The sequence below is a fragment of the Sciurus carolinensis genome, chromosome 2, assembly GCF_902686445.1.
Source record: "Sciurus carolinensis chromosome 2, mSciCar1.2, whole genome shotgun sequence".
NCBI lineage: Eukaryota > Metazoa > Chordata > Mammalia > Rodentia > Sciuridae > Sciurus > Sciurus carolinensis.
Genome location: NC_062214.1, coordinates 15,341,532 through 15,357,803, shown reverse-complemented (window position 1 = coordinate 15,357,803; position 16,272 = coordinate 15,341,532). Strand labels below are relative to the sequence as shown.

Below are 16,272 nucleotides of genomic sequence, written 5' to 3'. Positions count from 1 at the left end.
GGGCCACAGCCCGGCCCCTTCCACCTTCCTTTTCACCTTCATATTCCTGTTCATTGTTTGAGGCCCTTGCAGGGAGGACGCGTGGAATGTCTCTGGAGTTGCTGCTGTGGTTTTCTGTGGCCTCCCACCACTGAGCCCCCTGCCTCCAGAACTCCATCTTCCACTCCCAGCTGGGTTCCTTTTCACCCCCACCTGCTGGGTCTTTGACACGCACGAGCGCTCAGTCTTGCTGACGTGGTGGGTTGGGGAGACTGGAGTTGCCGGCATTTCTCAGGCTCCCCTTGAGCCATGGTTTGCACTGTCAGGTGTTGACGCCTGTCCAGGCTTCTCTCTTCACTCTGCCTTCCAGAGGGGAGCCCTGCGTGGGGGAGAGTAGAGGTAGGGAAGACATGGTGGCTCCCTGCTTAAGCTCCGAGTCCTGAGAAAGGAAGATAAGAATGACCTGCCTTGGACCTACCTGTCCTCTCCCGTGGATTGGTTCAGGCTAAGGGAAGGAGCCAGTGAGGCACAGGTGGCCACATCCAGGAGCTGGCCTCTGCCCCCTCGTTCTGACGATGGGTGTGTTCTTCCAGGTGCCCTACTCTACCTTGAGAATCAGTGGGCAGCCTCTGTAGGTGACCCAGGCCAGCCCAGGGCTTTGCACAGGGGGTCATGTTTTGGGAGCCTGGTTCCTGCTGCCAGAGTTGAAGTTTGCGTGACCCACCCTGGCCTCTGCTGCTGGCACTCTGGGGTGTGAGGTGCCACTTCCGTCTCTGTCCCCTTCCCCTCCCTCTTCCCTCGCAGGTTTCTCCGTCACAGGCACGTTCTTGGGATGCTGTGTCTGAGGGAGGGATCGCAGTGCTTCTGCTTCTGGGCCAGGCTCTTCTAGGTTTCTCCCTGCGAACGCGTTCCCTCTATATTTCTGACCCGGCTGTGATGATTGGGAGGGGGGTGCTGGCCTTACCGTGTACCTGAGGCTGCTCACCACACACTCTGGAGAGAGGCTGCGGAGGGATGTGGTCTTCCTAGATTCCGGGGTCCCCAGGACCACCGCCGTGCCTGAAGCATGACCATAGACTTTATTTCTGGAAAGTCCCAGGTCTGGCTGTGGACTGTGACCGAGCAGCATTCTGTGTCACTGTCTGGGTCTCTTGGCCCCTAAAACTCATTCCTGTCCTTCCTGTTTCTGAGGATGGCCATTCCTCTGGGCCCCTGGCCTAGACCTGAGGGGCAGGGAGCTGGGCGGGATCTCCAACCCCTGAGCCTAAGGAAGGTGGAAGTCTGGCCCACCACTGACCCTGCTCCTCTGGTCCCTGGCAGGTTCGTAACCCCAGATCAAAAGTACTCCATGGACAACACTCCCCACACGCCAACCCCATTCAAGAACGCCCTGGAGAAGTATGGACCACTGAAGCCCCTGGTACGTGGGCGGTCGCTGAGGGTCTTTGGGCTCATCCAGCACGTGGGTCACAGGGCCCTTCCGCTCTGAGGTGCATGTTTTTATAAACGAGGACACCAGGCTGTCTCTCATCACTTGGCTGGCGTTTCCTTGAGCTCCTCCAGCGTGTTGAGCAGGTGCTGGGGTTCACAGCAGCACCCTGGTTCTGCTCAGCATGTGGATGGTGGAGCACACACGAATGACTGCTTTGCTTTCAGTGTACAGTGCAGGCTGGGAAGCAGGTGCTGGAAAGCTGAAGGGTGTCTCAGGTCCCGTGCCTGCTTCTGAAAAGTGGCACGTCGCTCCTCACCCTGGAGCCTGTTGACTCTCAGCGCATAGGGAAGCCACCAGGGCTTGGGGGGGTGGGGCGGGGGCAGGCGAGGAAGCTTCCGTTGACGGCAAGGTCTTGCTTTCCCTGGGAAAAAAGAAAGAGCAGGCGTCCTTCAGGGCCCCTCTGAAACAGGAGGCTAGTTGGGAACTGGGGAGTGGGGGAGAGAAAGACATGGCTGCAGAGAAGTCTGAACAGCCTGCCATGCCTTGGGCCTCCACTGTGTGCTGCCCTCTGCGTGGCTGGGGTCCCTGGTCTGCAGTGGCACTATTCTGAATTAGATGGGATTTCTAGGGACCACGTGGCCTGTGGTCAAGGCAAGGTATGAGTCGCACCGCCCTTTCCTGCTGCAGTGGAGATACTAGGCCATGCTGAATATCTGCGTGCTGTCCAAATAGGCTTTGCTTTGCCAGCTGTGATCTAAGCCCAGGGTTGGTTGTTTTTCTTCTTTTGTGTGTGTGTGGAATTAGGAATTGAACTGAGGGTGCTCTACTGCTGAGCCATGTCCCCATCCCCTTTTTATTTCTTATTTTGAGACAGGTCTTGCTAAGTTACTCAGGCTGGCCTCAGACTTGTGATCCTCCGGCCTCTCTAATAGCTGAGGTCATAGGCATGTGTCACTGTGCCCTACACCTTCCACTTCCAGGAATTCCCTCCCTCCCCTGAGGTTGGAGAGATTGCCAAAACCCCAGGCCTGGGCAAGAGAAGTGGATCCAAGAGTCCCCATTAGTGTGTAGCAGAGGCTTTCAGCAAATTCAGGCTCTTAGAGCAGCCGGTGGCCTTGGGCAGGTGCTTGGCCCAGGCCCGAGTTTCTGCTGTGCTGCCCAGGACTGTGGGGGCTGTTGTGGGGTATGGGACTACTCCAGCCATGGCAGCCTTGGGAGCTGAGGTCTTTGTCCACTTGTCCATTGTTGGGAATGATGTATGTGAGGTCAGTGTCCTAGCACAGGCTTGCTTCCCGGCTGGCCCAGCTGTGACTGATGTGCCCCACTGTCCCATGAGCAGGCTGTGTCCTGTAGCCTGAGTGTAAGACTCATGTGACCACCTCTGCCCTGCCCACAGCCCCAGACCCCACATCTGGAGGAAGACTTGAAGGAGGTGCTGCGCTCTGAGGCCGGCATTGAGCTGATCATCGAGGACGACATGAGGCCTGAGAAACAGAAGAGGAAGCCTGGGGTGAGTGGAGGGGGTGCGAGTCCCTGCCCGCAGCCTGGGCAGGGGAGCCGGAGCCATAGGGAGGAACATGGGCCTGGGGACAGCTGGCGAAAGTGGGATGCCTCATTGAGAAAACTGACGAGAGGCCCGGTATTTTACCTGGACCCTCCCTTCTCCCTGTGAATGGTGAATTCACTGACCCAGTGTTGTGACCGGACTCTTCTGAGGTGGGCCCTGGGCTGGCTGTGGTGGCTGCAGTAGTGCCAGGGCCCCGTCACCCCTTCATAGAGTTCAGCGGGCAGGCATCCCATGACCTCTGAATCCACGGGGATGAAGGGCAGTAGAAAGGGGACTCAGGTTCCCAGGGACTCTTTCAGGTGGGAAGAGCTAGCCGGGCAAGAGTGTGGCGTGTGAGGGGCTGGGGAGTGGTTTTAGGTGAGGCGGAACAGGTGGACACACCTGGGTGAGGGCAGGGCTGTCCTCAGACTGGCGCAGATGCCAAGCTCAGCCAGCCTCCTTCCCACTGCACTGCCTGTGGGCACATGTTTTTGGCATCACTTGGGGCGATTTCTCTGCCAGTCATGTTTAGGGACGAGTTTGGAGTGATGAAAGCTTGGGGTGACGGGGCTGCGTGTGGTCCACCTGGGGTTGAGGAGCAGGCTTCTTAGTGGGTAGACGTTCATCTTGTGTCCTGCTCACTACTGCAGTGTCCTGCAGGACAGGGTCCACCCGGGTGCTGTTGGTACCAGGGCTGAGGGGTCCTGGTTCCCCATGTCCACAACAGCCAGTCCCCACCAGTGAGACCTCACTGACTCCGCTGTGGCAGGGCCGTCCCCGCACAGACCACAGGAATCCCTAACAACTCCTTCCTCCCCACCCAGCTGCGGAGGAGCCCCATCAAGAAGGTGCGAAAGTCTCTGGCTCTTGACATCGTGGATGAGGATGTGAAGCTGGTGATGTCTACGCTGCCCAAGGGTCTGTCCTTGGTAAGGGGTCGGCTGTGGCCGTGCTGCCTCAGGGCTGCAGAGGCTCTTCTGCCCGGGGAGGTGATCTCCCTGGGAGCCTCTGCCTCTGCAGCTGTTTTGCCAGTGTCGGTTGTGGTGGTCTGTGATTCTCCAACTGGACTTGCAGGGCCGGGCCCAGCGGGGAGGGGTGGGCCCGCCTCCCTCAGCAGCTCTGCTTGTCTTTCACAGGTTTTATCTGGCGGGAGTGGCATTGCTAGGACACTGTGGTTTCCAAACCATGGGTCTGGGTCCCCAGCACCCTCCCTTGCATTATGTCACCCCACAGAGGGTCGGTGGTGTGTCTCAAGGCACAGCTAGGTGGTTGGGACACATCAACCCTGGGGCGGGGGCCATCCAGCTCCCAGACCAATAGGCTTCCTGTGCTAAGCCTGGCTGACCTCAGATGGGCGGTCAGTGCCTACACAGAGTGTGGGTCCCAGAGGCCTTGTTGTGCTGGTGATCCCTTGCAGTTGAGGACAGGGTGAGCCTGGCTTGTCCCGACCTCCAGAAGGAGACGGTGAGAGGAGTAGTGGGTCATGACCAGAGGTTAATAACCATCTGATAATGTCTTAAATTAGACTGCTGCTCCTGTGCTCCTGGTGGAGAATCTCACTGTGTCTGGACCCCACCAGGCTGGGCATGTCTCTTTTCCCTTTTGGTGGTGCTGGAAATCAAACCTAGGGCCTCATACACACCAGGCATGTTCTCTGTGCGAGAGAGGCCTGTGAAGTAGTTACCCCAAAGGAAAACGCCACTGCGGGTGGTGAGGAGCCTGCAGGGGCCGGGCGGGCGGGGCTTGAGCCCTGATGCCACCGTGTACTCTCTGGGGTCCTCATTGTGAAAGGGCACAGGTCTGGTGGACTGTCAAGCAGAGCAGAGCAGGGAGGCTGGATGGGTGGCAGGAGGGTTTGGAGTCCTCTCCCGTGATCTGCTGCATCTCCTTGGTATTGGTGGGCGTTTTTGGCACCAGGAAAGCTAGGTGCCATGTTGGCCCTGGGGCTCCACAAGAGGAGCAGCGTTTCTGCCGGGGTGGGTGCAGCCTCTGAGAGGCACTTTGCAGACGTGCTCGATCCTTAGAAGGTTGGGCAAGTTCATCACACTCCACATTTGAAGGAGGAAGCCAGGGCTCGGGCTTAGGGAAGCCAATGTCCTTTCCAGAATCTCAGCAGCCCGGAGGTGGTGGTGCCAGACTGTCTTCCTCCCGGCTCACTAAGATCTTGTCGCTAAGTGCAACTGACTTGGTTTTGATTTCAGCCGACAAATGTCCCATCCGGCTCCTCCAGCCTCACCTTGCCAGGTGTCAAAGAGGACAACAGCCTGCTCAACCAGGGCTTCCTACAGGCCAAGCCCGGGAAGGTGGCCGCCCCGAAGCCCAGAGGCCCCTCTCCAGCCCCTGCCCCTGTGAGTGCTGGTCCACCTCCTTGGGCCTTGCTCTGCTGCCCCCTTCACCTCGGGCCTCTGAGGCTCTTCTCTGCCCGAATGCTGCCCCTGCTGTCGGTCACCTCAGTCCAGGCACCACTTCCTCGGGGAAGCCTTCGACCCCACGCGGAGAGACTCCCGTGTCTCACTCCGACCTGGTCTCACTGTAACTAAGGCATTGTGGGTTTGCTTAGTGCATCTCTGTCCTCACCAGCCTCCTGCTTCACAATTAAAGCCCACAGACGGGGAGCAGCTCCCTGAGGGCCACCCAGGGAAGTCTCAGAGAGAGGACAGGTGTCCTGGCTTCTAGAGGGAGGGTCATAGAAATGTCCCTCACCCTCCCTGGCCAGGGCCACAAAGGTTTGCTGGGAGCTTGCTGTCCTACCTGGCTGGTAACCCTCTTGCCTCCTCCCAGATGACCAGCGCCTGGAAGAAGGTGGCCTGCGGGGGGACCAGGGACCAGCTCTTCATGCAGGAAAAAGCCCGGCAGCTCCTGGGCCGCTTGAAACCCAGCCACACATCGCGGACCCTCATCTTGTCCTGAAGGGCTTGGAGGACACGTACCTGTTCTCATGTTTACAGGGGTCGGAGGTGGCGGAGGGGTCTGGGTTCAAGAGTCACACTCAAGTGACTACCTACAGGGAGCCTTCTGCTGCCAGCCCCTCCTCGACTGACTGCTCAGGTGGCGGCAGGAGGGCCACACGCTGTCCTGTCACCAAGTCCAGCTGCAGGCGGTTCCTGGTGCTAACAGAACAAAGTCCCACTCCTGGGCCTGCCTGTCCCCTCCCCAGTGCCACAGGGAGCAACCCTTATTGGCTTCTCCTAAGCTCTGGGTCAGGCTGGCCTCATCTCAGACCCCTGCTTGGGACAGGGGACAGGGCTGGGTGCTCCTTTTCTCAACCTCTGTTGGTACCTTTTCTTGCAAAAATAAAAATGCCTTTCTCCTTGTGCTGCTTTGGACTCTTCCTGGTCCCTCATCCTTGGAATGCAGTCTTGCCTGTACATCTCTGGCTGAGGTGCTCCAGACCCTTTTCCCCAGAGGGGCCCAGTGATCAGGTTCTTTTGGCTTTGCTCCCAGCAGGCATCTCTGCAAAGCTCTCAGAACTCTTGGCCATAAATGGGGTGAGATTGGACTGACTGGTGGGAAGGTGCAGTGGGATGACACAGTTGAACCTTGTGTGACACTGGCCGTGGGTTCCCCTGGCCTCAAACCAACCACTGCCTCAAGCTGAGCCTCGAGCCCAGCTGCTGTTTGATCATGACTTTGGGGCACCTCAGAGTTCTTTCTAGTGGGCTCTGCAGCCATGAGAGAACTTGGTCATGGGATTGGTCCAGGGTCGGTGTTTCCTAGATCTGTGAGATGCGCCAGCCTGAGTGCCGAGGGGCAGAGGACGGGGGTACAGGGGTGGGAGCGCTGGCGGCTGCCTGGGAAGGGGCTTTTTAGGTAAGATCGTGGATGGTGGCCTCCGGGAGAAGCAGAAGCCCACACAAAGGCTGGGGTGGGTTATTCCAGTAGTGGCCCCCAGTGAGTCACTGCTCCCTATACTACATGCTCGAGTGGGTCACATGACTTGTTCTGCCCAGTGACTTGGAATCTGCTGAAGGTGACAAGAATTCTCAGCTGTCCCAGTTGAGAACTGGAGCGAGGCCATCCCAAACCACCAGCCTTACCTGATGTGGCCCAGGCAGAAGGACTGCTCAGCTGATCACAGACCTGGTAGAAATAGTAGATCTGTATTGTTTTGAAACACGAAGTTTTGGGTGGCTTGTCACATAGCAGAAGTTGACAGATGCTGGCATAGGGAGCTGGGTGCAGGAGTGGTTGTGTGGTCCAGGATCAATCAATCAATCAAGTGTCCTGACTGGCAGGGACAGGCAGGGGGAGGTCACAGCCAATGGCTTGAGCCTGGGTTTGGGCCAACATGACGGTGGAGGAGGAGGCTTGGCTGGGAGAAGCTTGCCTGGAAGAATGGTATCACTGAGGGAGCCACAGGGCTTGGTGAAGTGGGGAGGTGACACTGAGGGAGGCTCTTGGGGAGAGAGGTCAAGGCACAGGGCGTGGGCTTGGGGCGCAGTTTGAGACGTGGGAGCCCATTTACTTGCATCATCTCCCCTTTAATGGCCATGCCGTATGTCTTTCTATTAGTGTTTTCGTCGTGCTGGGGATCGAACCCAGGACCTCACGCATACTAGGGAAGCACTGTACCGCTGAGCCACATCTCCAGCCCTATGCATTTGATATGTTCAGCCTACCCCACCACTCCTCTATATTTGTCTTTTTTTTAATTATTAAAAAACTTACATAGCATTTAAATGACATTCATAAATGTAGAAATTAAAATGGAGCAGCTTCCTCTTAACCACCTATGCCTCTTTTCCTCAGAGAGAACCAGCACTAAGGGGCTAGTGAAGAGCTCCTGGGTTGTGCAGATGAATGACTGAAGACCTTGGTCAAATGCAGGCTGCAACTCCGTCTCAGGTGACCTGAGCCGTTGCATTTCCAGGAAGCTCTTAGGTGGTGCATTCTGGGCACGGCGCTCACTGAGCCAGTGTGCTCATTGGCACAGGGTGAGAACAGCAGGCCCCATATTGTTTATTCAAATTCATTATTTGAAGGATTTAGGGCATTGCCATCTTTCCTTCTTCCTGGGTCTCCATAGCATCTCCCACAGCCTCACTCTCCAGGGAGTCAGTTTGACAGATTCAAGGCACCTTTGATCACAAATGCCCCTACCCTGGTGATGTCCACCCCACAGAACGTCCTCTTGGGATGCACTTTATCTGAGGCTGATAGAAGGAGCTGCCACTTCATTCACTGCAGTGCCCAGATAGACCCCTCCAGGAGCCCAGTCACACCCCAGATGCAGGATTCCCTGTCCCATATCAAATGACGTGTTTCTTGAGTGCTTACTGTCCTGGGGTGCCAAGGTCCTGCAGTGGCCCTGCAGACCTGACTCAGATCCCTTCTGCAGGCTGGGCTCAGTTGTTTATGTTCTGTTTTATTTTTCTTTGCTACTGGGATTGAACCAGAGGGGCTTAGCCACTGAGCCACATTCCCAGCCCTTTTTATAGTTTAATTTTGAGACTGAGTCTCACTAAGTTGCTTAGGGACTCACCGAGTGGCTGAGACTGACCCTGAAATTGCAATCCTCCTTGCCTCAGTCTCCCGTGTTTCTGGGATTACAGGTGTGCACCACTGTACTGGGTTTATGTTCTGTTTCCTTAATTGTGGTGAAAACACATATCAAAAAAATTTAAAAACACATAAAAAAGTTTTTTTTTCCCTTAGTACTGGGGATTGAACTCAGGGCCTTGTACATCTGAGGCAAGTGCTCTACAACTGAGCTACTAACCCTTCTTAAATTTTTATTTTGAGACAGGGTCTCACTGAGTTGCCCTGGCTGGCCTTGAACTTCCAATTCTGCTTCAGCTTCTCTAGTAGCCGGGATCACAGGAAACCTGACCATACCTGGCTTCCTTCTTACTCTTTCATAAGTCTAGCTCAGCAGAACCCAGTGCAACCAACCTCCAGAACATTTTCATCTTGCAAAATCGAAACTACCTATCTAGACAGTGCCTGCTCCCTCTCCCCATAGCCCCTGGCAACCACCACCCCACTTCCTGTCTCTGACTGACTATTACAGGAACCTCATGTACAGGGAATCACACAGAATTTGTCCTTCAGTGACTGGTTTATTTCACTTAGCAATATCCTCCAGGTTCATTCCTGTGGTAGCATGTGTCAGAATTTCCTTCCTTTGAAGGCTGAATCTTATTCCATTGTATGGCTACACCACATTTTGTTTATCTGTTGATCTGTCAGTGAGCACTTGGGCTGGTTCCATTTTTAGGCCAGTGTGAATAATGCTGCTATGAGCGTGAGCTCACAAATGTCTTCAAGAAGCTGCTTGTGATTCCCTTGGCAATAAGAAGTGGACTGGTGGGTCACATGTCAATTGTATATTTAATTTTAATAGTTTATGCTTTGTTTCAATTAGGTTTTCTATTTGCAGGAAGAGCAGTATGCTGGTGGATTAGACCGTGCCCTGATGGTGCCTCTCTGAGGCCACCTTGTGGCCACTGGTGGCTTTGCTGCAGCAGATAAAATGGGCCTTAGAAGGAATTTTTCTGAATTTTAGGCCCCTTCTTCAGCATCTTTACCAAGCACTTTTCTGGCCTTTGCTTTAATACTTCTAGTAATGGGAGAGGTGACTGTTACTTGATGGTCAAGTTCATTTCTGGGAAGCAATTGTGAATTGTTTCTCGAAGAAAAAAAATCTGCTTGCAATATCTAGAGCATCAGAAGTAGCTAAGGGGCACAGGAAACTGGTTCATAGGGAAACTGCTTCCCAGGACAGGTAGACCAGGAATTGCTTGAGGGTCAGAGTGAGCCACTTTCTCAGCAGCCCCCAGAGCAAGTCTGGTCTATTTTATTGTCTCTAGAGATCATAGCAGTGTAGGTTTAAGCCCCCCTAGGATGAGTTTTATGTTTCTACCTTTGGCCAGATGTGTTTGAAAGTAATTAAAATTGAGTTTCAGAGTTGGGAATCAAGCTTTTCATTGATAAGACGAGTGGTCTCACCTGGTCAGGATGAAGGTGTGACTTGTGTATTAATCGGTACTGACCTGCAGGTATGCAGGTGAAAGTTATGTTGGTCTCTATCAAGGATGGGTGCCAAGCCTGAGTCAAATGCCCCTTGGGAAGGGGTAGTTGGAAGGATGTCCATCTTCTCCATAAAAGCCCCTGCAACCTGCTCAGCAAGCATCAGCACAAGCCTAGTACACAGTTGGTGCTCAGTAATTGTTCTATCCTGCCATGAAGCAATGGGGCAGAGAAAATCCTAGAGCAGCTGGGACCAAAGGGGTAGGGAAGACTTTGTTGTTTTCTTTATTGTTGATTTTTAATTTAATTCTACTATAGTCAGGGGACATGGTCTGTTTGGATTCCAAGCTTTAAAATTTGTTGATTCGCTTCATGGTCAAGCATATGATCAACATTTTAAATGTCTTCTGCATCTGAAAAGAATGTGGCTAGGGAAGTGTCCCCTTTTTTTCTAAGTTAGGTCATTTGTTCACACTATGTTCCAAATATTCAATATCCTGGGGTTGCTTGTTTGTGGACTTAGATTAGCCAGACCCCAAATGATACATGGTAAGAACATTGTTTTAAGCCACTGTATGTTAAGATGGTTTTGTTTCTTGGCATTTTTGTGATAACTAGCTATTACAGCAGAGCGACTTGTGTCTACTATAAAACCCTGAGGAAAATGAAGGCTGTGTCCTGGGCTCAATCAGGTGGGGGAGGAGCTTAGGAACTTTGGAGATTCCAGAACTTTGCTGGAAACCAGTCGGGTGGAGGATTCTGGAATGCAGAACCATTGTGACTATGTTGTGTCTTGGTTGTTCCGTTGGGCTGGAGGCACCTGGGGAAAGCAGGGGGCCTGGCATCTTGGCACCCTCCATGTTCCTCCTGGTAGTCCTGGCTAAAGCTCTAACTTTGAATCCCATAGACAAGGCATAAATCCCAGCGTGGCTATTATTAGTTGTGTGTCTCTTTTACTGCTCTGATCCTAGGGTTCCTCTGCTATAAAATGGAAAATCCCTAAATTTTCAGAGCCATCAAAGGGATTAGAGAGAACATAACACACACTTGGTGCTCAGATGAACACAGGCTCTTCAGTTATTACGAAATTCTTTCTTATTTCTTTCTTGTACATGGTAAGCCCTACACGGGAGAGGAGGAATGAGTGGCTGGGTTTCTAGTTCTAAGTGTGGCAAGTCAGGACTTGAACCCAGTCTTGGACTTCAAGGCCAGCACCCCAGTGTGCCCTGTTCCATGCCCTGTGTCGTAGTAACCAACCATGAAGGAGTCCGGTGCAGTAGGAAAACAGCATTAAAGGTTCACTTTCCGTGGAAGTGCAACATACAGAAAACAGCGCAAACCCAAAGTGGGTGTGAGTAAACTTTCACAAAGTGAACAGACTCATGTAACAGCTTCCAGACCAAAACCCAGAACTGGACTGGTGCCCAGGGACCCTCCCCCACCTACCAGGGATAACCACCATCCTGACTTCCAATGCCATAGATTTTTCTTCTTAAAGGCATGTGAACTGAATTTCACACCATGTGAGTTCAGTCAAGTTATCTGGGTCAATGGTTCATTCTCATGACCATCCGTTTTGTTTTTGACAATAATTGTAAATATTCACGGGGTATGATGTGATGCTTTCATGTGTGGAATGATTAAATCAAGCTAACATATTCATTACCTCACATGCCTAAGCTTATCTTTTTTTGGCATGTGATAAGGACATTTAAAATCTATTTTTTTTTTCAATTTTGAAATAGATAAAACTGCCTAGTATTCTTCATATGACTTTTCCCCAAATTACCCATGCTCCCCAAGGGTGTGTGGATTGTTTCCAGCCTGGCTGTTATAAATAGTGCTCCTGTGAGCATCCTGTCCTCATATTTTGGTAAGCTCTTGTGCTCATCTCTGTATTCTACATATCTGAGAGTGGAATTTCTGGGGTGGGTTCCAGCTTTGTGGGGTGGGTTCTAGCTTTGTGAACCACAGCAATTACTTAGCTACTAAGACTCACTCTTTATATCTGAGTATTGGAACCTGTTCCTCAAGTATTGGGGCCGAGGACTTCATAAAATAATTTTTGCAAGACACCTGGCCCCAGGGCAGGTCCTCTTTCTTCCTTCCTTCCTCTTCCCCAAGATTATTTCCACCAGGAACCCAATTTAGAGAACTTGCTCTCCTTTGTGGCTCAGCCAGGGGCAGCCTCATCCTTTGCTGGCCATGGCCAGTCATGGCTAGGATTTTGTGATCAGTGGACCACAGTATGAAGAATGAAGAGGTGAGGGAACAAATCCCAGCTCAGGAGTTTTAGAACTGACATTCCTTTCTTGACAGGTCATTCCTGAAACAGCCTGAGTTAGGCCAGGAGGGTGAGAGTGGGTTGGGTAGAAGCCTGCCCACAGGGAACTTGGGCAAGATGGCGCTTCCTGTCACTGTGTGTGGTGGCCTGGGGCATTGTGTTGAGGATTCTGAAGGTATTGTCCAGGCTTGGGAAGGAGAGCTGTGATTGGTTAGTTGTGGCTGGGAGGGGTTGGTGATATTTACTACTATTTCTGGTTCAAAAGAATTGGCTATTATGGATCAGAATGGACTTGTATTTGACTTAGTGCATTAAATGGAATGTTTTCAAATAGGTGAGTTAAACCCTTTTTATATTTATATGATATATTGATATTTTTGGATTGATTATTTACCATTTAATTTGGTGTTTTCTCTTTACTGTTGAATTTATCAAGTTTTCTGTAATCTTCTGGTCCCATTTCTCTTCTTGCCTGGTTTTGGAAATATTAAATATTTTATTTTAGAAACTATTTAACATTTTTAATATATGCATTTGTTATTCAATGTTTCTATCCTGATGATATCCTCCCCTAGCTTTTTTTTTGTCTAGAAGTTTTGAAAATCATTTTAAATGCAAAATTTGATTATTTTTCCAGATGATTAAATTTGCTTAACTCTTTCATAAATTCACTTATTCATCATTGTCTCTTACCCCTTACATTTTTTGCTGAATAATACCACTATTTAATAGTTGTTAATATTGAGGGCTTTTCTGATAATTTTACATATGTTGAATCATTTGTTCCACCTCACAATCATATGAATTTACTGTCCCTAAACTGTGGATGAAGAAACCATCAGAGAGACCTTAAGTAACTCCCTGAAGTCCAGCAGCCAGCAGGCAGCAGAGCTGGGGTTCAACCCAGACAGCATGCGCAGAGTCCGTTCTTGTCTTGTTGCTCTTCATTCTCTGCATTTAAGCTTTTTATTTTGAAATTATTTTAGATGTACAGAAAACTTGCAGAGATCACGTGCAGAGTACCCGTGTACCCTTCACGCAGCTTCCCCAAACATTCGCATCTTAGGGAACAATGGTGCATCAGCAAAACCAAGAAGCCCGTTGTTAAACGTCAGACTTTCGGCTTCTCCAGTTTTTCCACTTGCATATTTTTCTGTTCTACAATCCAATTGAAGACACCACTGCATTTTGTATATATGTGTATACATTTAAAACAGTTCTCATTATGGGAGATTCCAAGTGTCTGTAAAAGTAGAAGGCTAGGGTATAGCTCAGTGGTAGAGTATGTGCTTAGCCTGAGCAAGGCCCTGGGTTTTAGCTCCAGTACCAAAATAAGAAAATAAATGAATAAATTAGAAGAGGAAAGGAGTAAAAAATAAATATATAAAAGTAGAGAGAATGGTAGAATTTATCTGTCACTCATCTTCAACAATGATTAGCTCATGACTGATTTGTTTCATTCTTACCCCAAACAAGATTAATTTCTTTCTCCTGGTCCTGTTGGCTCATAGTGTGCAGATACATATTCTCCACATCACTGTTTCCTCTGCTTCCTCTCAGGCAATTCTCTAGTTCATGCGCTGTTTTTAAAATCATGGAGTTCGTAAGGCCAATGCCCAGAACTACTATCTCTCTACCGCAAGAAGATATCTTTATTTCCTTCTTGGAAAAACAATATTAATGGAAACAGGTGAAAGAGTAAGGGTGGAATAGTGGGAAAGTTGTGATTATTTCTTTTTTTTTTTTGGTGCTGGGGATCGAACCCAGGGCCTTGTGCTTGCAAGGCAAGCACTCTACCAACTGAGCTACCTCCCCAGCCCCTGTGATTATTTCTTTAAAAAATAGCAGTTAAGGTTTCCTCTTGAAAATTTTTCAAAAGGAAGTCTTCTATCTGCTGGGTGTTTTGTATTTTTTTGTTTTTAGTATTGGGGATTGAATTCAGGGGTGCTCTACCACTGAGTTCCATCCCCAGCCCTTTTTTTTTTTTTTTTTTTTTTTTAATGTTGAGGCAGGCTCTTGCTGAGTTGCCCAGGTTGGCCTTGAACCTGTGATATCCCCCTGCCTCAGACTTCAGAGTCATGGGCCACTGTGCCTGGCTTCCATCTGCTATTTTAAAAATACGGATTTTAATTTTTTGACTGGAGGACACATGCACATGTATTCTCTTCCCATCCTGCAGTTCCCTACTTCTCCCTGAGGCAGTTGGGCTGAGTTTTTGGGAAGAAGTCAGCAAACTTTTTGTTTTTTAGTTGTGGATGGACACAATACCTTTATTTATTTATTTTTATGTGGTGCTGAGGATCGAACCCAGTGCCTCACACGCAAGAGGCAAGTGCTCCACCACTGAGCCAGGATCCCAGCCCAGGGTCAGCAAACTTCCTGTCGGGATCAGATGGTAAACACGTAAGGCCTTGTGGGCAGAGCCCTATTCTAGTGTATCCTTGAAGATTAATTTTAAGCACCTATAAGCACAGACAGTCACCTCTTCCCCCCTCAACCCTGAAAAAGTGGTGGCATATCTACAGATGGCCCTGGATTTGACTTTCATCAGTTAGATTCAGGGATCGGGAAACTGTTTCTCACCAGCCAAATCCAGCCCACCGCCTGCCTGTTTCTGTAAATAGGTTAATGGAACCCCTGTTCCCTCTTTTATGCCCCATCTGTGACTGTTTTCGTGCTATGGCCACGGTCAAGTTGTTTGTTGCCTGGTTTAGTCTAGCAAAGCCCTTGATGGAGCTATTCATCCAGCCCAGCCGCGTCAGTACCAAGGCTTCAGCACTTGGTTTATAGCAGCCTGCGTACTCTCATTGGAGACTGCGCCATAACCGACTTCGGCAGCCCCTCCTGGTGGACAGTCAGGTCACTCCTGACCTTTGGCAGCTGCTCCAGACAGCTCAGGGAATAGCTGTACTTACCCCATTTTCTACCTGCGTGAGTGCATTTCCAGGATGAAGGCCTAGAAGCAGAATCGCTCCATCACAGCCCACGTAGCTATTGCCACCTTGCCCTCCCTGGAGGTGGGGTCAACTTACATTCTAACCCTAACCATCCACTAGGTGCTGGGGGAGAAAGAGCATCCGGGGTCTTTTACTTTGCATGCCTTTTATTCTGATGAGCTGCATATCCTTTCATGCATTTGAGAGATGTGTGTTGTTCCTCCTGCTGGTAGTTTACTCTCCCGGTCTGAGGATCTTCTGGGGGTTGGTCTCCTCTCTCTCTGACTCTCTTGTGTCACTTTCACAAACAAGCTTTTGGGGAACAAAAGTCTTAAGGACAAACATGGGGTGGCAGTTGGCGCCATCGACATTCCAGATATCCGGGTTGGAAAGCCAGGGAGAGACCTGCAGGGGCTCGTCGTTGGGCTGTGCGCTCGGAAGACTCACTCTCAGAGGGCTCAGGGTGTCCTCCTCCTCCACAGAGCTCCTGTTGACACAGGCAGCCTCGTGCTCCTCCAGCTTTTTGATGGGGACCACGTGGCAGGCATTGTATTTGCAGCTGGCCATCTTTTTGGCTTTCTTGGGGTTCTTTCTCCTGCACGATGCCAGGTGGTACTGGAATCTGCTGAGTGGGATTCGGTGGTGAGGATTGTAAGGGCAGATTTCTAAGGCTTCTGGCTCCATGAGACGTTGTACTTGAAGTTGAGTATCCCACTGCCCAGAGTCTAAATGAAATACCCCTTGTGGAAAATCCCTTTTGTAAGAAGGGTGGAGCTGTCCTCTGCCCAGTGGTGGCCCTTAGAACTCTGTAGGTGAAGGTCTGAACCTTTGAGCTTTGTCAGAAACAGCTCTGCAGAGAACAGAGTTCACACAGGCCCGTGGAGCAGAAGAACTACACAAAGCAGACGCAAGAGCCAAAATCACAGCAGCCGCACAGGGAGGTGAAGAAGCTATGTGGCCGCCCCCCTTGACTCAGAGGGATAGGATATGCTGTGTGATGTCAATGAGCAGTCACAATGGGCAGCTGAAGTCATCAGGAAAAGGCTACTTCTTGTCCATTGCTTGGGAGGGGGCATGGCTTTGGAGGAAAACATTCAAAATTGTTCATGCCATGTATGTTGTTATT

General features: G+C 50.7%; 2 protein-coding genes across 2 annotated transcripts in view; one reads left to right on the top strand and one right to left on the bottom strand.

The window, feature by feature from the left end:
* The window catches only part of Mybl2 (MYB proto-oncogene like 2), a 35,549-nt gene extending 29,278 nt beyond the window's left edge, over nt 1-6,271 (top strand). The window contains exons 10-14 of the mRNA XM_047540547.1: nt 1,300-1,399; nt 2,808-2,921; nt 3,782-3,886; nt 5,159-5,305; nt 5,739-6,271. Of these exons, the coding sequence (XP_047396503.1) occupies nt 1,300-1,399; nt 2,808-2,921; nt 3,782-3,886; nt 5,159-5,305; nt 5,739-5,867 (595 nt within the window). The 3' untranslated portion in view covers nt 5,868-6,271. The remainder of the gene's footprint in view (nt 1-1,299; nt 1,400-2,807; nt 2,922-3,781; nt 3,887-5,158; nt 5,306-5,738) is intronic.
* A 9,109-nt stretch (nt 6,272-15,380) lies between these two features.
* Nucleotides 15,381-15,830, bottom strand: Gtsf1l (gametocyte specific factor 1 like). The gene is made up of 2 exons (XM_047536091.1): nt 15,552-15,830; nt 15,381-15,476 (listed from the first exon to the last, which is right to left on the bottom strand). The coding sequence occupies exons 1-2, from the start codon at nt 15,828-15,830 to the stop codon at nt 15,381-15,383; spliced, it is 375 nt and encodes a 124-aa protein (XP_047392047.1).
* Between the last annotated feature and the right edge of the window lie 442 nt (nt 15,831-16,272).